Source organism: Pongo pygmaeus, chromosome 8 (assembly GCF_028885625.2).
Source record: "Pongo pygmaeus isolate AG05252 chromosome 8, NHGRI_mPonPyg2-v2.0_pri, whole genome shotgun sequence".
Classification (NCBI taxonomy): domain Eukaryota; kingdom Metazoa; phylum Chordata; class Mammalia; order Primates; family Hominidae; genus Pongo; species Pongo pygmaeus.
The window spans coordinates 127,916,438-127,937,046 of NC_072381.2; the positions used below are offsets into that span (position 1 = coordinate 127,916,438).

Here is a 20,609-nt window from a genome sequence, read left to right on the forward strand (position 1 = left end):
TACATACTGCATTTAGAGTTTTTTTTTTTTTTTTTTGTCACTTGCAGTTGAAAACACCCTAACTGATACACACAAACTATTTTTAGTGCTGGTCTGTGTTTGGCCCTTATGGAAGACTCTGGGCTGAGCTGCCCATGGTGAGGGAGGTGGACTTCGTGTCTTCTTACTGCTCTGTGTCCTGGTGGCTTGTTTGTGTCTCTGCCCATGAGACAAAAGCCGAGAGGGCGAGGGCGGATTTTCTTAATCGTATGTTCCCTGCACCAAGCATGTAGGAGACACTCACTGAATGGTCGTTGAGAGAGTTCTCTTTCACGGAGGCAGTGCTTTGTGAAATGATGCTGCCAGGCCTGCTTGTTGTTTGTCTGTTGGTTGTAATCTGCATGAATGCTAAGAGCCATCTTTAATCATGCTGTGGACCAGCCTCTTCCAAGGTGTAGCATTGCTCCCACTACCTGGTCAGCATCCTGCCTATGGCTAGGACTCTGTAATTTACATAGATACGGTGGGGAGACCTGGAGCCCATGGCCAGGACTCTGACACCCTCAGTGGAGCTGTTTCTACATCTACCTGGGTGGCTGTCTAGGACATTAGAGGATTCGTGTCTTCCTAAAGTCCCTCTGTTGAGAGACTTCTGGCTCTGTTAAGAGGACACAATTTAGCATTGTGAGTCCCTGCAGGCTGGCGGCCAGTGGGCGTTTTTCTTCTAGATGCCCCTTCTCTTCTTCTGGCCTCCCAGGCTCCCTGCTCCTGAGATTGTGAGAACTGGCCTGTGCTGGGCTCACTGCAGAAAGACTGTGGTCCCCAAAGGTCTTGCGCCAAACTTGAGCTACAAGCTCTTTTAGGGGGACCTGAGGTCTCCGCCTGGGCTCTGTGAGAGCAGCTGTGGATTGTTTCTGCCCCGTCACTGCTGTCATGCCCACACTTCACTTGCATTTTCTTTTCCCCCCAGCAGTGTGAGGATCTGGCATGAGGAGTGGGACTCGCGTGCCCTCTTTTTTCTCCTCTTCCCCTTGGCCTTTTCATCTGTCAGTGGGGGCCAGATGTTTGCCGCGTTTACTTCTAGGCTCACTGTGGGGCTCCGGGGAGATGGTGAAGTGGCCAAGGAGAGGAGCTGCCACCTTCAAGACGGCCTGTGGCTGGTGCTGCTTTAAAGGGAGACTCAGAGGTGCTTTGCTGTGGGTGGCGTGGGAACCAGCCTGGGGACAGCAGTGCAGAGGCCTTGGACTCAGAGTGTGTGGGCTCCGCGGGGCTTCACAGCGCCTGCGGCTGTGCACTTCCAGCCATATCTGTGCTCTGCATCTCTTCCACATTCCCCCGTGGAGCTGATGTCTAGACAGCTATGGAATTAAATGCTCAATTACTGAGTAGGAATTTGGCCAGCAGAGGTATAGCTGCTGAGCAGACAGACTCGAGGTGAGGCTCATGGCTGAGAACAGGCCCCATCTGGCTTTGGAATGAGCTGAGGGGCCTGATGCTCCTGCAGCCAGTGGGTCCTCTGGGGAGCTGGGGCAGTGACCCCCAAAAGGCGGTTTGACCTCATGGAGAGCCATAAATCTGGCCTGGTCAACATCTCTGCAACACATCATTCCCTTGCAAAGATTTCTGCCTGTGATCGGAATTCTGGGTGAACATGTACTGGGCATGTGGGTCTGACAGCTGGGAAACCTGTTCTCTTGTTTAGCCAGGCTGCCCATCAGCTGTGAGAAGTGCCCCTATCTCTGAGCCTCAGTTTCCACATCTTTAAAATGGGGGAAATATATAGCTCAACTCCTAAGGGTGCCATGAGAGTACTTTGTCACCTGCCAGGCAAAGGTTCATTCCTTTCACAGAAATCCAGGGTTTACAACGTGAGACCCCTCCGGACTCTGCCGCATGTATCTGCTTGCCTTTTTCTGTCTTAGGGTTGCCCTTCGTGAGCTAGGAAACGTCTGAGTGGATAAAAACATAAACGAGATGATCACTGGTGGTGCCCACTGGTGCAGCCTTTGCCTAAATGGCCACTTACGTAGCCACATTTCCTCGTCTGTGTTCAGGTGAGGACTGGTTCCTGGGGAGACTGCCTGGGTTCACATCATGGGTGTCCATCTTGTTGCAGCCCATGTGGTCACCCAAGTGTGACTGAGCCAGGCTTGCCCACGGGGTGCTCTGGGCCCCATTTTCGGCAGCAGGCAGCATCCCCTGGAGGCCTGGCCCTCCCCGGGAGCATGGGGAGTAGCGCCTATGGGCAAGCAGCCTGCAGACTCCATCCCTGCCCAGGGGCTCCCCCGCCCCAGCCTCACAGCTTCTCCAAAAGTGTTTGTCTCCTTGCTGCATCCTCTAGGCCTGAGCTCAGACAGTGGAAAAGAAGAGCTGGAAGGAGAGTTGCCTTTCAGTCTCTCTGCTTTCTGAGGTCTCCTGAGACATAGAGCCTGGGCCTGCCTCCCTTTCTAGGAGGCGCCAAGGGGTGGTAAGGATAGGGGATGAGTGAGATGTGAATTAGGATCCCCACAGCAAGCCCTGCCTCATAACTTTCTGATGGGTTTTCAATGTGTGGTGAAGCAGACGCCTGCTGGGCCCCCTTCCTGAGTTGAGTTTGAGCTCCTGCCTCCTGTCTGTCTCCTTGGGCAGCCAGGTCACCCCGCTTCAGCAACCTGTGACACCCCGTCCCTTTACCTGTCCCAAGCCCAGCCCCGAAGGCCTCAAAGGCCTGGTCTTCCAGCCAGTCCAGGGCCTGAAGGGATGGCAGTGTCCCTGGTGGACCTCCCCCGGCGTGGCCTAGTGCACATCCCAGCCCTGCCTCCTGCCCCGCCTGCACGCCATGAGTGCTGAAGTCATGCCTGGCAGGGGCTACTGGCCCAGGCCCAGAGTAAACACGCTGCGCTGAGCTCGCTGGTGTGCTGCTGGTTGCTGATGAGCTTGAGGAGTGTGGGAAGTGAGCGTGGGGCTGAGTAGGGATGCTGCAGGCCTGCACCTCCCTGCAGCTGCCCTGCACGCTGCAACCTCAGGCAGCCCCACAGGGAAAGGGTCACCCACTCTCAGGGCAGACCTTTACCGTGGCTGGGTGACACGGGCTGGCTGTGGAAAGGTGGTTGGTGGTTCCCGCTGTTGGATTTGCACAGGCCCAGATGCTCACAGCAAAACCAACACCTAGATGATGCTTACAGGAGCCAGAGGGTATTCAAAGAGCTGTTCAGATCTTAGGTTGCTTCATTCTCACAGTGGACCATTGAGGTAGCTGTACGTTAGTCCCATTTTCCAGATGAGAGAACTGAGGACCTGAGTGGTCATAAGCTCAGGCCCTGATCTAAATCACGCAGCCTGGCCCCAGGTGTGTGCTCTTGACCATGGACAGTGCTCTCCTGGTCCTCTTGGTATTTGTGATCTGAGGGACCTTCCTCCTCCTCAGTCTCATATAGTCAGTTTTAGGTCTTGGACTCTGTCTTCATATCCCTTTCTCCCTCCGTGAGCTTTCTCACCCAGCACCTTCCTTATTTGGTGTGTGTTGGGGGATATTTGTGGCGTGGCGTGGCACTGTGTAGTGGACGAGAGAGTCTGTTTTTCCGGTCCCAGTTCCAGATTTCAATCCCTGCTCTGTCTCAAGTCACCCAGACTCTTGGAGCCTCAGTTTCCTCATCTGTTGAATGGGCATGGTGGTCACCCCACCTCATCAGCTAGTGTCTGCTCCATCCCTGGTGGAGGAGATGACTCAAGTAACCCCGGGGTTCCACCTGCCCCACCCCACTGGTCCCCTGGCTCTTTCTTTGTTGAGATAGACAAATGTGAGGCTCTGGAGTTGCAGTTCCCACGAGGGCTGGGGTGGCTCTCTGCTTTCTGGGCCTGGTCCATGTTATTCAGGGCAGCTGCTCGTTCTAAGTGAATAAAGGCTAAAGGAACTCGGGAGGTCTGCTCAGCTCCGAGGAAAGCAGAGAGGGAAGGGGCCCCAATGCCTTCCCTGATAGAGCTAGGGAGGCCCTTATGTGGTTCCCCCCAGCTCCTTGGCCTGGGTGAACCTGGAGCTGGCTTCCGTTCCATTTTGTTGTGCAGAGTTGTTTGGGACTCCTGGCTTTGCCTGGCCTTTGTGGGACACTGGAGATCAGGGCTTCTGGAGTTGGCCAATTAGCCCGCCAGACCAGGGAGCACAGTGGCTGACGGAGGGCCGTTTCAGGAGAGGAGAGACAGCCCACCTATTGGGTTTTGCTGTCTTGGGTCCTGGAGGCCTTGCTGTCCCCATGCTCCATCCTCCTGACCAGCGTGGGCCTGTACTCAGCATAGGCGAGCACCCGAGTCAGTGCAATTCCTGCCCGCAGAGCACCCCAAATATTCCAGGCCTCAGGACGGATGTGTACATGATGAGTCGGGGCAGGTTTCACCGCCTGTAGCTTGGGATCCTTCCCTGGGGCTTGGTTCTCTAGGGCTGCCCCAGGCAGTCTCACCCCAAACCCTAAATTCATGTTGTCTTCCTCTGTCTCTTGGCCTCAAGGTTTCAGAGTGAGTCTGTGCTGATAGCTTCAAGATGTGATGAGACCCCGACTTGGCCTCCAGTTACCTCCCCACGGTTTCCTTGGTGTGTGTGTGGCTTCCGTGTTCAATGACTCCCGCACAGCTTGCAATGTGTGAATTACGGGTGGGAGGGAAATCCAGTCCTGCCCGCAGCAAAGGGATGTTAGTCGTGAGCTCAGTTCCCCACCGGGCCTGGTGTTTCCAAATGGCCTGTCACTGTCCCTGCTTGGTTTTCCATGGTATCTGTGCCTTTACCCATTTGGTTAAATTAAACCAACTCAGCAACGCCAGCCATTGTGGTTTCAGGGCAAGCTGCCTGTCCTGCTGCTTGGCCGCTCCTCAGAGCTGCGGCCGGGAGAGTTCGTGGTCGCCATCGGAAGCCCGTTTTCCCTTCAAAACACAGTCACCACTGGGATCGTGAGCACCACCCAGCGAGGTGGCAAAGAGCTGGGGCTCCGGAACTCAGACATGGACTACATCCAGACCGACGCCATCATCAACGTGAGCCTCTGTCCCTCTGCGGGTGGGGATTGGGGCAGGGTTTTACCAGGAGACAGGAGTCAGCATAGGTCTCAGCCCCTGACTTTCTTGTAGTCTGTGTGAAGGGATGGAACTAGACCAAGCCATGTGGATTCTAGTGCCAGCAGCGGGGCAGGGGTCACACGGCAGGGACAGTGACACTGGAGCAGGTGGACAGCCAGCCTCCTCCCAGGAGGAAGAAGTTGTGTTGGGTGCTTTAGGGTGATTGCAGTTGGCTTCTGGGCTTCAGAGAGAAAATCTCCCTGTTTACGCCACCTCTAAAACTTTCTGAAAATTGTTAAGGTCATTTTTTTCCGGAAAAATATTAGTTTAATGGGAATGAATCTCAGAGAAGAATCATGCCCCCCACTCTAGGCACCGTGCTCAGGAAACGGCCAGGCAGGGACATAGATTGGACCATGTTATGACACAATTTGTAACCTTTTCATTTCTGTTTAATTGCAGTATGGAAACTCGGGAGGCCCGTTAGTAAACCTGGTAAGGTCTTTTAAACCTATGTTATGTCGTTTGTTTCTAATCTATGTACACGCTGTTTTTTTGTTTGTTTGTTTTTGAGGCAGGGGTTCTTTTCAAACATAAGCTTGCCAAAGCGTGTTATCAAATTCCTTTAAAATGGCTCTGTAAATGTACTGCATGCTTGCAAATGACCCTACGGATCTTTTCTGGAAAGAGTAAGGCAGGCTGGAGGTGAGAGTTGGAAATGTTATGCCAGAGAACACACTTGTGTCTCAGAGTTACAGGTAAACGCCGTGAAATTCAGGGCCAATGCAGGAGTAAGGTGAAGGTCACCAAAAGTGCTGGCCAGTCACCGAAAGCGCCTCCTCCAAATTAAATCTCCTGGGCTGCTGAAGGAGCTGACTGGGCTCATACACATTTTCTCTTGGCCAGGAATCCTCCCTTAAGGCCTGGCTGGAATGAGGAGGAGTTACCCACCCACAAAGATATCACTTAAGTCTACCCTTAAATACTTGAGCAGAAAAAGTGAAGCCTTAGAACACAGACCATCAGAGCTAGAGGGCAGCTCCAGGGCCATTTATAGAGGGGAGCTCTGGGGCCATTTACAGAGGGGAGCTCCAGGGCCATTTATAGAGGGCAGCTCTGGGGCCGTTTATAGCGGGCAGCTCCGGGGCCATTTATAGGGGCCGTCTTTAGCAAGGCCCAGTGTGATGGCACCTCCTAGATGGTGTCTTGGCATCAGGTACTGACATCTCAGCACTCATGGGTAGTGTGCATAGAGTGATGTATCCCCGCTTGGCAGCTTTCCCTTCCCAGCAGAGGGGCAGCTGTGCTCCTAGCTCTGTCCTCTGCCTCCCCGCACAGCACCATGGGGATGGAGTGGAGATGGCTTTGCTGGTAATGAAGCATGACAGCCCTAAGCTCTAGGGTTGTTTCCCCCTGAAGTCAGCAGAGTCATCTTAAGATCATTAGACATGGGAGAAGCAGGAAGGTGTGGGCAGCCACCTAAAGGACTTTGAGCCTTTGGAAACATATTCCTTGTGAAACAGGAGCAAATACTTGTGCATTTTGAAACTATCTGTGCTTACCGTGAGGTGAGCACCCAGTGCCGACCTGGAGTGTGTGCGATTCTTCCACAGCTGCGCATGGCTCACGCTGCCTGGGTGTCCTGATGCCTCTCTCCCTGCTGCCATGGGGATCCTCTCCTTGCATCTCCCCACTTCAATCTCTGAAATAGCTCAGGGACTTCTTTCATGCATATTCTCTTTGGGTGTGTACCTGCCGGTAAAGCTTCACGATTCTGTAAGCCGTGTCCTTCTTGCTTTTCAGGACGGTGAAGTGATTGGAATTAACACTTTGAAAGTGACAGCTGGAATCTCCTTTGCAATCCCATCTGATAAGATTAAAAAGTTCCTCACGGAGTCCCATGACCGACAGGCCAAAGGTAGGCAAGGCCCACACAGCCCTGGGGACTCCAGAGATTGGGCCTGAAGCTCAGCTGCCCTTTGGGACTTGGGGAAGGGAAAAGCGGCAGCCCCTAGGACTAGCCAAGCCGTCTCCCATCCAGAAGTGAACAGGAATGCACATTACTAAATCCCTCATAGAAGGTCACAGACATTTCGCCTTTTTTCTCCTCTGATCATGGCAATGTCACTTGAGTCAGTCTAATATGTACCAGGCATGATCCTAGGTGACTTCTGTACATCATTTCGTTTTATTTATGTATGTCACTTAATTCTTTTGCCCTATCAGTTGGAATTACTAGTCCCATTTTGCTGATGAGAAAACAGGTTCAGGGAGATCATTCTACAAACGTTTATTGCCCCATCTGCACTAAGTCAAGCAGGGAGCTTGGCAGTGGACAGCTCAACTGGGGCCTGGGGCTCAACTGGGGCCTTTGCCGGTGTGACTTTTATGTTCTGTTGGGGGATGGGAAGGCTGACAGTAAATAATCAAACACATAAGATACTATTAGTGCTCCCAAGAAAATGGATCAGGGTGGCTGGCAAGGGAGCGACTGGAGGGGCAGCTGGTGGAGATGGTGTGGCCAGGAAATGCCTTCCAAGCTGAGGTCTGAGTGAGGAGGAACCAGCAGGCAGGGATGTCGGGGGAACACTCCAGAAGGAAAGACAGAGGACTCAGCATGAGTGAGCACAAGGCCCCTGAAGTGGCCTGAGGGCCGGAGCACAGTGACAGCATGGAGTTCCCCAGGGTGGAAAGCTGGCCAAGGCAGGGCGAGCAGGCTCACAGCAGGCCATGGTGAGGGGCCTGGGTTGCATCCTAACGACATTTAAGAACAGGGAAGTTCATGATCTGATTGATGTCACTGAAAGGACACTCTGATGGCTGCGGGGAGTCTGCTGAAGCAGTTGCTGGAAGTTGGGGACCGGTTAAGGGGCTCTCCCAGTCATCTGGATGAGACATGCTGGGGGCTCAGACAAGGGTGGTGGCAGTGGAGGTGGGACAGAGGAGTCACATTCCAGATATATATGGGGGGTAGAGCAAGCTTGGGGAAGGGCCAGCTGTCAGGATGCAGCCATGAGGAATTAAGGGTCATGCCCAGGTACCTGACCATTAATTGAAACAATGGGACTTTCCCAGGGTCCCCCAGAGGGGAGGGGTCCAGACCAGGATTTGAGCCGCAACCTCAGTGTACCCTTCTGTGGCCCTTCCTGCAACCTGGGGGATTGGGCCCCCGGCCCCTGGTGTCCCCAGCACACCCACCAACTGGGGCTGACCTTCTGCTGTCCCTTTGTTGTCTCACCAGGAAAAGCCATTACCAAGAAGAAGTATATTGGTATCCGAATGATGTCACTCACGTCCAGGTGGGTAAACAGGATGCGTGTCTGTGTCTTAAATTTTAATAAACCTGAACTTCAGAAGGTGCTCACGGGCACCCCTGAAAGAGAAACCTTATGCTGCCTTAAGACATCTCAGTTTCTGCTTATAATGAAGTAGCATCGGGAAAGAGGACAGGTCATTAGCCTTGGCCCCTTTGTTTGGTTTTAGCCTGTGTTTTTGCATTCTGAGCTGGTTTTCTTCATTGGCAGCAGGCCCTCCGGTGTAGAAGGTTCTGCCCTCCTCTTTGAAGGCAGGCCTGAACAGTGTGTGTGTGGTGGGGCTGTTGATTCACTCTGGCTCACGTCTTCCTTATCCCACATTCTATCGAAATCCACATTCCAGGAGGGCCCCAAGCCCCTCCCGCAGCTCTAGGCACTCTGCTTTCGTTGCTCTGCAGCTCGTGGGCTGTGGATCCAGGAATGCCAGGGCAGGCCCAGTGCAGGGAAGTGAATGACTGATGTGCTTGTTTTCCCCGAGCTGGCGGAATTGTGGCCTGTGGTTGGCACGCTCATGGCATCCTGGTGTTCTAACCTGGATCAAAAATTCTGGTGTAATCTCATGAGTCCTGGTAGTAGATTTACCTGGCATGGCTAAAACTGTCAGAGGTAAAGTAGGTAAAGACTAGAATATAGTTACAGATAGATGAATGTGTTCATTACTATGATGAATTACTGATTCACTCACTGTAAAAGTATTAATATATTTTGATACACGTTGTGAATAGTGGTCCCTTTCTCAGCACTCCAGAAGATGGAGCCTCTCGTCAAGGTTAAAATGTCCCCTCAGTTGTTTGCCTTTGGACTAGGAGGTGTAGGGAAAGATGGTAGGCCCTTGGCGCCCAGCTTCCTGGGTTCCTGTCCCTGCTCTGATACTTCCTGCCTTGTGACCTTGGGAATGATATGACCCCTGAGTGCCTCAGTTTCCTCCTCTTCAGGATGGGGATGACAGCGCAGGTGCTTCTGGTGTGTGGCCAGGCTCGGATCAGGGAGTGGTGGCAGGGGTCACCAGCCACAGTGATGCCAGCCACTATGTATCACATGTACTGGGCCAGGTGCCTTACTGGGATGACCTCATCTGATCCTCACAACTCATGTTGTAGGGTACTGTTATTATCCCCATTTTGCAGGTGAGGAAATGAAGGCACAGAGAAGCAACTGTCCGAGGTCACACAGCTAGCAAATGGCAGAGCTAGGGCTGCAAACCAGGCCAACCACTATACTTTACTGACTCCTTAGTAATAGCTACTATTAATTAAGAAATAATAACAATGATGATGGCTGGGTGAGGTGGCTCACATCTGTAATCCCAGCACTTTGGGAGGCCAAGGCGGGCAGATCACTTGAGGCCAGGAGTTCGAGAGCAGCCTGGCCAATTTGTGAAACCCTGTTTCTACTAAAAATATAAAAAATTAGCCGGGCTTGGTGGCAGGCACCTGTAATCCCAGCTACTCGGGTGGCTGAGGCAGGAGAATTGCTTGAACCCGGGAAATGGAGGTTGCGGTGAACTGAGACTGCACCATTGCACTCCAGCCTGGGCGATAGAGCAAGACTCTGTCTCAAAAAAAAAAAAAAAAAAAAGAAAAAGAAAAAAAGAAATAATAGTAATGATGAAAGCACTTTCCTTGCTGTTACCAAGTAAATCTTTCTTTGACTCTGGTAGACAGGCAATTTTAAAATAGGATCAGAACTCCTGGAGGAATTTTACATTAGACCCAGGGAGAAGACGGGAACTGGTGAGAGCTGAGTTTTGCCTGGGGAAGGCCTGGTGTTGCTTCACACTAACACGGGTGCTTTTTCTCTGGAGCAGCAAAGCCAAAGAGCTGAAGGACCGGCACCGGGACTTCCCAGACGTGATCTCAGGAGCGTATATAATTGAAGTAATTCCTGATACCCCAGCAGAAGCGTGAGTTAGAGTCATTTTCTCTTTTCCCAATATTCTTGTTGTTCCTATGGGGGTAGCAGGAAGAGGGAGCGCTGTTCCTTTTCTACTGGCTCAGATGATTGTGTTGATCCTTGACAGACGTGGTCGGACGTTGCTGGTCATTCCTGCTGGCCGGGCCTTCCGACCTGGTTCAGCTCGGGACTCATCCATAGGAGACTGCCTTCTGTCTTCAAAAGTCCTCACTCCACAAGGACCCTCCAGATGGACAGAGCAGTAGCAGACTCATAATGAGTCTCTGGAATGGCCTGGCTGGCCAGAGAGAGGGTTTCAGGAACAGTGTCCCCAAACCCTCACATGGTGGTCCTTTTCTAGGCTTTGGGACCCTTCTCCTCCTGGAGTCTTCCAGATTGTCTCTGACAGGCCCATACCAGAAAAATAACCCAAGTGATATCAAAGTGACATGACAAGAAGTAGTTCAACCATCCATCAGGGTTTGTTACCTGTACTGGCGGAATATCCAGAGAAAAGTGCTGGAGAGGGACCAGCAAATGTGCCCTGGGGGCTGGATCTGGCCCACTGCCTGCTTTTATATGGAGCTGTGGGCTAAGAATAGTTTTTGCATTTTATTTTTATTTTTACTTATTTTTTATTTTCATAGGTTTTTGGGGGAACAGGTGGTATTTGGTTACATGAGTAAATTCTTTGGTGGTGATTTGTGAGGTTTTGGTGCACCCATCACCCGAGCAGTGTACACTGAACCCAATTTGTAGTCTTTTATCCCTCATCCCTGTCCCAGCCTTTACCCTTGAGTCCCCAGAGTCCATTGTATCATTCTTATGCCTTTGTGTCCTTGTAGCTTAGCTCCCACTTATGAGTGAGAACATTTAAATGGTTGAAAAAATCCTGAAATAAGAATAGTATTTTGTGATATGTTAAATTTGTATGAAATTCAAATTTCAGTGTCCACTGAAATTTGGTTTATGACATCTGTGGTGGCTTTTGTGCTGGAACAGCAGAGTTGAGTAGCTTCAACAGAGACCATATGTACTGCAAAGCCTAAAATATTTCCTATGGAGCCCTTTACAGAAAAAGTTTGCAGACCCTTGTGCTAGCCCATGAAGGACCATGACAGCGTTTTGACGCTGAGCTATATAAGAGCTACAGTTATAGTGGCAACTACACAAAGGAAGTGCCTCTTAACAGAAGCATTCCGCCCACCCCTGTAGGAACTGCATTCTGAGTTGCAATACCCATTATAAGCAAGTTGGCCAGATAGTGGCCAACTATCTGGCAGATATCTGGCCAACTACATGGCAGATAGTACCTGGTACATCCTTCCCCACTTTGGGGTCAATCTTGACCTTTGATCTCCCTGGGGTCATAAGGCCACACAAGTGTTAGTAGGCATTTCTACAGTGGACACAATGGATGATTTAGCCTAAAAATCTCAAAAGGAGCCCAGCATCATGGCACATGCATGTAATCCCAGCTACTCAGGAGGCTGAAGCAGAAGGATCCCTTGAGCCCAGGAGTTTGAGACTAGCTTGGGCAACAATTGAGACCCCATCTCAAAAAATAAAAATTAAAAAAAGTGGGGAAAAACGAACATTATTAAAAAAAAAAACCTTAAAAAGTAAACCAATCTACTGATGGTTTATTTTTTATTTTATTTTATTTTTTTTGAGATGGAATCCCACTCTGTCGCCCAGGCTGGAGTGCAGTGGCACAATCTTGGCTCACTGCAACCTCCACCTCCTGGGTTCAAGTGAATCTCTTGCCTCAGTCTCTGAGTAGCTGGGATTACAGGTGCCCACCACCAAACCTGGCTCTTTTTTTTTTTTTTGTAATTTTAGTAGAGACGGGGCTTCACCATGTTGGCCAGGCTGGTCTTGAACTCCTAACCTCAGTTGTTCCACCTGCCTCAGCCTCCCAAAGTGCTGGGATTACAGGCATGAGCCACTGTGCCTGACCCACTGATGGTTTGAATTATTCTAAGTTCACCACCATCCAATCCTGTTTGCTCTGGGCTTTTAGGTTCTAAACTGTGCCTCTGTCCATGTAAAGTCAGACCAAGAGGAATGGAAACATGAAACATTGCCATTGTGTTTCCCTGTGTGTTGCAGTGGTGGTCTCAAGGAAAACGACGTCATAATCAGCATCAATGGACAGTCCGTGGTCTCCGCCAATGATGTCAGTGACGTCATTAAAAGGGAAAGCACCCTGAACATGGTGGTCCGCAGGGGTAATGAAGACATCATGATCACAGTGATTCCTGAAGAAATTGACCCATAGGCAGAGGCATGAGCTGGACTTCATGTTTCCCTCAAAGACTCTCCCGTGGATGACGGATGAGGACTCTGGGCTGCTGGAATAGGACTCTCAAGACTTTTGACCGCCATTTTGTTTGTTCAGTGGAGACTCCCTCGCCAACAGAATCCTCCTTGATAGTTTGCAGGCAAAACAAGTGTAATGTTGCAGATCCGCAGGCAGAAGCTCTGCCCTTCTGTATCCTATGTATGCAGTGTGCTTTTTCTTGCCAGCTTGGGCCATTCTTGCTTAGACAGTCAGCATTTGTCTCCTCCTTTAACTGAGTCATCATCTTAGTCCAACTAATGCAGTCGATACAATGCGTAGATAGAAGAAGCCCCACGGGAGCCAGGATGGGACTGGTCATGTTTGTGCTTTTCTCCAAGTCAGCACCCAAAGGTCAATGCACAGAGACCCCGGGTGGGTGAGCGCCGGCTTCTGAAATGGCCAAAGTTGCCTCTTTTAGGAATCTCTTTGGAACTGGGAGCACGATGACTCTTGAGTTTGAGCTATTAAAGTACTTCTTACACATTGCTTTCTGTAGTGCTTATTTTCCTTTCCCAAGAGCAGCTCGTTGCAGTCTTTTTGGAATGATTCTAATGTCAGTGGGCTCCTCATTAGACTGCATTGTCCACGCAGGTTTGAGCTCTTAGTCTTATGAGTTATTTCAAAATCATCCCATGGGATTTACTAGGGTTAAGAACAACTCTGCTCGGACACCCTGGCTTTATGAAGCGGGACTTGAGGACAGTTGCACTCGCATCCGGAGCTTGTCAAATGAAAGAGAGTCTGTTGACCTCATACAGCATGCAATTAGTCAACAAAGATTTTCTGGGTCTCTGCTCTGTGCCAGGCATTGTAAGTGTGTGGTCAGTGAGAGCAGGAAAGACGCAGGCTCTCCCTCTGTAGAGCTTCAGTTCAGAAGCCAAGTCTCTTTCTGAAAGGGAGACAGCTCAGGAGACCAGGATGCAACCCCAGAATGGGCCCAGAATGCACACGGCTGCAGCTGACCTCATTTGCCCTAGGTTGTGAAATGAGAACTAGGCCTTAAGCCTTGGTGAGTTTAGAGGAGGACTCCCCTTGACGTGCCCTCAAACAGGTGCAGCTAGAAGCAGCCGCAGGCACCTTTATCTCCATGAAAGCTTTCCAAAAGTTTGGGAGGCTGACCCAAGAGGACTTGCACAGTTTTAGCTTGGAAGTTTGCACAGACCTATGTCCCTGTGGGGAGCACACACCAGAGAGGATGCTGTTTACACCAAGAGCAGCGGGTCAAAGCTTTCCAACTGTCAGCAGTCAAAAGGAGGAACTTGGACCGGATGGAGGTTCAGTTCTCCCGACTGAGAGCTGAATCCTTCCTCCATCAACAGAGGCATAAGGTCCAACTCGTAACTGGGGAGGCTGCGGAAGGCCAAAGGGCCAACTTAAATGCAGGGGCAGTCCAGTTGAGCACGGCCCTCATCAGTGTTGGTGCTCGGCGGCTGGGCAGCTTGTGGCCCGTTGCAACCCTGGCATGTCTCTTTGCTCTCAGGTTGAATGACCTAGTAGAGTCAGGAAGGAGCCAGCCAGTCCTTTAGCTGTGGGAGTGTGTTTTGCATTCCCTCCCTTCTCCATTAAAGGTGATGACTCAGAATGGCTTGTGGCTTCAGGGGTTCATTCTCAGATGTTTTGTATGTGGGCCTGCTTTCCTGGGTGGTCCCCGGAGCTGAGGTGCTGCCACAGGTGGGGAGGATGCCGTGGGTGGCATTGAGGTCAGACCCAGCCCCGGCCTGAGCCTATCTGTCTTCAGCCTGTCAGGCATCTGGGAGATCACAGACAGTTCTGCTGGAAGAAACTGGCTTGGTGACAGACCGGCCTGCGGCCTCTGTAAACACTCTGCAACATCTCTGCAGGACACTGGACGGGGTTGGAGTTTTGCCTGCATATGTGGTCACACACAGGACAGAAATGGCAGCTTGCCACATTGTTGCATATTACATGTTTGGTTATATGGTTGCATTTACCCTTGAGACCCTGTGTCCCACGGGGGCTACTTGTCCTGGAACCCCCACCTCACATTTGAAGACCTCCAGAATAGTTGTTTCTTCTGCTTGCTTTAGGCTGTGATGCAGGGTCTTGCAACATAAATTAGTCTTAAAGCCTGGAGGCAGAGCACTGAGTCGAAACAGCATGGCTTTCGGAGTTATAGATGGATTTGGGTTTAAATCTAGTGTCTATATATCTTACTGGCTGTGTGACCTTGAGCAAGTCCCTTAACCTGTCTGCCTATTTTTCATCTGTAAAATGCCCTCAGTTGGGTCCATCTCTGCTTCCATGGAGCTCAGTTTCTAGTTCTTCTTGGCCGCTTCTGGTCTCTCCAAGGTCACTTTAACAGCCCTCTGGCTGGTGGGCCAGCACCTGCCCACTGTTCTGGCTCCTGGAGAACTCCTGCTCACCAAATGTGGGCTCAGCAGTGCCTCTTCCAATCCCAGCACCCCTGGCTCTAGTCCTCTGCTTCCAGCTTCTGCAAATTGTGAGCCAACCACGTGGCTGGGCTTCCCCAGCACATCTGCATTGTGTGACTGTCCCCACCCCGCCCTGCCAGATACTTCTTTTGATGCACTGGCCAGCAGAGAGGCCCTGGTGTGCAGGGGTCTCCTTGCTGTGCCTTTCAGGCTTGGCTGAGTGAATCTGAGATGGGCAGCTCTATACAGGGTCCTCTGTCTTTTTTTTTTTTTCTTGACAGGGTCTCATTCTGTTGCTCAGGCTAGAGTGCAGTGGTTTGATCATGGCTCATTGCAGTCTTGACCTCCCGGATTCACGTGATCTTCCGACCTCAGCCTCCAGGGTAGCCAGGAATACAGTGTGCACTGTCATGCCCTGCTAATTTTTGTAATTTTTGTAGAGGTAGGGTCTCATCATGTTGCCCATGCTGGTCTCAAACTCCAGAGCTCAAGCGATCTGCCCACCTCGGCCTCCCAAAGGCAGGAGCCACCACGCCTGGGGGGTCTTGTCTTTTCTGACTCCATTTCTACATCTGAAAATTAGGAAGAATGCTCCTGTCTGGTGGGCGTGGTGAGGAGCAGCACATGTTGTTATCAGAACCTGCACGGTGATTGTCTCCACCTGGTTAATATTTTAGACAGGTCTGAACCTTGGATGATAGCATTTCCATGGGCTGGCAAGGATGCTTGGCCCATTTCAGCAAATACCACTGAAGTCAGGGCCAGGCCTCGCTGAGGTTGTGTGGACATATATCTGGGTGAATGGGCCAGTCCAGTTCAAGGTTGCACCTCTGAAGGTGGTTGTAGATAAGGTCAGAGGTATGACAGCGTCAGAGTGGCTCAGTGCTGGAGGGCGATAGGTTTCTGCTGTCCATCCTGCGAATGCTGATCCATTGGTGAGAACCATCTAGAGCACTGGGTTGAGGCGGATTGTGAGGCTCAGTGTGAAGGAGCTTAAAAGAGACCTGTGGCCGGGCGTGGTGGCCTGTGCCCATAATCCCAGCACTTTGAGAGGCTGAGGCAGGTGGATCAAGGAGTTCAAGACCAGCCTGGGCATCATGGTGAAACCCTGTCTCTACAAAAAATACAAAAATTAGCCAGGCGTGGTGGTGTGTGCCTGTGGTCCCAGCTACTTGGGAGGCTTAGGTGGGAGGGTCACTTGAGCCTGGGAAGTCAAGGCTGCTATGAGCTGTGATCTCACCGTTACACTCTAGCCTGGGTGACAGAGCAAGACCCTGTCAAAAAAAAAAAAAAAAAAAAATAGGAGACCTGCTGTCTGGGCCTCCCTCTCAGCTCCCTGACCTTCTGATGAGGTCCCTGCTCTGGGTGTGTGTCCAGTATCAGCTCCCTGGTTGAGTCCGGGGAACAGCCAAGCCTGAGGAGTCTGGAGCAGGCTCATGGGAGCAGGTGGGCTGCCCTGGGGGCTGCTTTTTGCTGCACTGCCCCCACCTCCAGGGTAACTTGCTCAGGAGATGGGACTCTTTTCTATCCCTGAGGCAAGAGAACAATCAAATCTCTCTTGAAGAGCCAGTCCCATTTAGAGACACATGTTTTTGGTGACCTTTGTGAGCGTTCTAGCCTTGGAGCCCTGCTCACTGCTGCCCTGGACCAGCTGGGACAGGTGCGTGCATTGATTAGCATTCTGGAGCCCAACAGGTGGGCACTGGAGGCTTCCTTGCCATGGTAAAGGGAAACCGGTGAGAGGAGGCATCATGTCTGAGCTGCATCCGGGGGAGAAGAGTGATGTTAACAATAGAAATGGCAATGTCACGTAGTAAATGCTACCGTAGGATGAGTGTGGATGTGGCGTGCAGGGTGTGGAAGGTGGCAGCAGGTGCTGTCGCTAAGGCTTTCTGTGCCAAGCACAGTACAAGCATTTTACACACATATCTCACTTAGTCCCCTCAGTAATGCCAGGGAATAGAAACTATTATTATACCATTTTATAGGTGAAGGAATGAAGGCTCAGAGAGATTAAGTAACTTGCCCAAGGCCACTCAGCTTGTCTCTGGTGGGGGTAGGACACGCCTTTGTGGGGAAGTAGGGAGGAGAGTGGGGAGAGTGGGGGCCCCAAGTCCCTGGCCTGGTGTATCTGACCAGAGGAGACAAGTGCTCCCATGTCTGGGACAGGTCAGGAGCACACAACTCAGCCTTGCCTCGTCCCCAGTCTCCCTGGAACAAGACTAAACACCTTTCTGGGACATCTGAGCCCCTTCCTGACTTGGTCCCCACTTTCCTTCCACTCTCACCTCTCCATTCCTCTCCTGCTCTCGATTCTCTGTCATGTGGAATTCACTTCCATTCCTTGAACAGGCTGTTCTTTCTCCTGTCTCCACACCTAAATCCTAGTACCCTCCCTGCCCCGTGCATGGAAGCTCCTCCCCATCTCTTCACCATCTGCCCTACCCGGCCACCCTGCCAGGAGCTCGCACGCTGGCCATGTGCTGTCCTAACTGCCTGTTCCCTTGTCGGGACTCACTCTGGGGCTGCAGCTCCAAGGGGCCAAGTCCATCAGCCTTTCCACTGTTGAGGCCATAGGGCTGAACCCAGCCTGCAAAGCAGGTGTCAGTCAATACGGATTAGCTGACAGCTAAGGTGGGCCCACACGTCCCTGGACAGTCACATCTGCCACTGGAGGAAAGAATCCTCTTAGCATGCATTCTTTCATGGAATCCATCTTTTTGCATAACCACAGTGCACCCAGGACTGTGCTGGGCATATTGGGAGTGGGAGTGTGAGGAGGGGGTGAGGCTGGGGAGGGAGAGAGTGGGGCCCAGAACAGAAGGAGGCCAGTGGGGTGCCCAGGGGCTAAAGCGAGCGGGTCTCACTCTCAGAGTAGTGCAAGTGGGTGGTTTGTGAGGGATACACTACAGGACCTGTGAGGGCCTCACACGTTGACCTCGAAGGGAGGGGAACCTCAGGTGGAGGCGAGAAGTCTACCATTGAAGTCTCTCTCTGAGTCTACCATTGATCCCCTCTTTCAACAGCTGCTCTCAAAACCACTGCAGCCAAGGCCCAGTGGAGGGAATGCTCCTGATCGTGGGTTCAGTCCCAGCTCTGGGCTTTACTGACCATGACACTTGGGGCAATTCCCTTAATTTTGCTGAGATTCCTTGTCCTCATCTGTAAAAAGTGGCCAGTGGCCGGTGTCAGCCCCTCCTCGTGTCTGAGGCGCCGGGGAATGGTGTGTGGGCACCGGCCATGTGCTCATGCTTGGTCATAAGTGGCACCACCACGGCTGTCTTACATCATTCCTTCTAGGCACCTCGTGAGCAGATCAGATGCTCTTTGACTCAAGATGGGGTTTTGTCCCAGTAAATTCATTGTAGATGGAAAATACTGTAAGTTGAAAATGCATTTACTACACCTCACCTACCGAACGTCATTGCTCAGCGTAGCCCACCTTAAACATGCTCAGGACACTGACGTTAGCCTTCCATTGGGCAAAATCACCTCACACAAAGCCTGTTTATAATAAATTGTGGAATAGCTCATGTCATCAATTATTGAGTACTGTTCTGAACATGAAAAACGGAATGGTTGTGTTGGGACTCCTGCTGAATGCGTATTGCTCCCACACCACAAGCGTTGTAAGTTGGGGCTGTCTGTGCTGTTAGATCAAGTATTCATTTTAGCACATGGGGAAACAGAAGTGCCTGGAGCTAGTAGGGGGACATGCCAGGTTCCGTCCCACACTCACCTCTGTCTATTTTACTGTCCCTATAATTATTATCTAGCTCCTGTACTTCACAAGGCGATAAAAGTTATGGTCATTTGAGTTTAAAAACTGCTGATTTGCCAATGCCCCAAAGACTCTTCAAGGTTCCAGCACTATGTTGCCTGCCTCTCTCTTTCTCTCACCTCCTCAGTCATTATCTGATCTGATTGGATGAGCTTCCTTCATGTCCCTGAAAAAGTTCTCAAGTCACCCCGTGGTGTGTCTGGGGGTGGACTGTTCTCCCTGGGCCCCCTTCTCTCTCCACCATGCACAAGGGTCCCAGGCTCCTCTGTTGTTTGGAGATCTTGGGAAATACCTGAGGGGTGACATCACTCAGCCACGGCCCCCAGAAAGGAGTCTGACTGCCAAGGGGATGCCAGTTTTGGAATCAAATCATGTCTGCAGGTTGAAAACCCATCAGTAGGGCCCCAGTCTTTTCAGGGCACTGGGCCTGGTTCTGGGAGAGTCTATCTGGGCTGCCCACCCCCTCAGCATCCTATGTGGGGGGTCCAGCTGGGCTGACTCACTGCTGCCAGTGCCAGCTCCCAACTCGGAGGCCGAGGCCCTGCTGCTTCCGTCAGAATGTGGATGGGGCACACACATGGGAGAGGACTTCCTGCCAGTGGGCAGTTGTTTCGTTTAGAACTTTTAAAAGACATTGCCTCAGTTACGGCTCTGCCAGGAATCAGCAAAGATCAAATGAAATAAACACTAACAAATGCGTTTTTACTTTAAAAAAAGAATAAAAAGTGGCACAGACTCTGTCTGGAAACAGCGTTCAGTTAACTGTGTCTCACCTGGTCAGGTAAGCGTTTATGCACGCCAGCTGGTCCTCCTTCAGCCCATCTCCGCGCCTCACCCACCATCATTGTCAGCACCACCAACCACCATGACATGTGATGTACATACAGCATTTCACAGCTGCCCCATGAGATCTTGTTAGAATCTCCATTTTACAGATGAGGACATTGAGGAACAGAGCTGTTAAGTAACCAGCCTGAAGTCACACAGCAGGGAGGAGAGGTAGCTGACACATTGAAACCCAGTATATCTGGCCCTGGAGCCCTCTCTTTTAACCCCCATGCCATTTTCCCCTTTGTCTGATGCCCAACGTTTGTAACTGAAGACCCACTTTGCACCGTGATGTAATTTTCTACTGGTCTAACTCTGAAGTGGTGAAGCCGGCCTGACACAAGCTCAGTGGTTGATTTGTGGGAATGATTTTCTAAGACTGAAAAGTTCACACCATGTTCCATGGGCATCACCTCCTGTGAAAGGTCATCAATGCTGTAGGCAATAAGAGGGAGAGCCCGTAGGGACACCTGTCTCCCCATCTCAGATGCCTGGCTCCGTTGATTCTTGAGTATCGCGTCTGTCTTGTACATTTTCCATTGTGTTCCCTTCTGATGAGTCATTATATTCAGACACAAAGTCTGAGATGATACCCAGTGTAGAAAATAGGCACCATCACCAAAGGCCTTGCATGGATGCCGAGCATAAACAGGCTCTAGGAACCTCAACGAAGAGAAGCCCAAGGAAGTCATTTGTGTGGTATTCAAACTGCATCAGAAATTCCAACAACCAAGACTCCTCAACTTTTAAGCTATTTTCCCATTTATCACTCTTGTCCTTTCCTTCATAAATGAGTTGCACTGACTTCAGTTTAAGGACAGCAATTGAGAAAGGTGGAGTCAAGATGGAAGAATATGAGCAGCTTTCTTACATGCACGAAGGCACATCCAAGGGAAGGGAGGTTTCAAGAGAATGTTCTCTCGGGATACTGAGTTAGGGGCTTGTCACATCAGTGTCTACTTTTAACCTTGGCCATACACCCATTTTTGCTAACTTTTATCAAGCACTGGTTTTGTGCCTGGTACTGTGCTAAGTCTATACAGTCCTCAACCCAT

The 20,609-nt window shown here is 51.1% G+C and overlaps 1 protein-coding gene across 1 annotated transcript in view; it reads left to right on the forward strand.

Annotated features, from left to right (window-relative positions):
- The window catches only part of HTRA1 (HtrA serine peptidase 1), a 54,186-nt gene extending 41,148 nt beyond the window's left edge, over positions 1 to 13,038 (forward strand). The window contains exons 4-9 of the mRNA XM_054436221.2: positions 4,786 to 4,980; positions 5,464 to 5,496; positions 6,805 to 6,919; positions 8,243 to 8,300; positions 10,123 to 10,218; positions 12,321 to 13,038. Of these exons, the coding sequence (XP_054292196.1) occupies positions 4,786 to 4,980; positions 5,464 to 5,496; positions 6,805 to 6,919; positions 8,243 to 8,300; positions 10,123 to 10,218; positions 12,321 to 12,489 (666 nt within the window). The 3' untranslated portion in view covers positions 12,490 to 13,038. The remainder of the gene's footprint in view (positions 1 to 4,785; positions 4,981 to 5,463; positions 5,497 to 6,804; positions 6,920 to 8,242; positions 8,301 to 10,122; positions 10,219 to 12,320) is intronic.
- The last annotated feature ends 7,571 nt before the right edge of the window (positions 13,039 to 20,609 follow it).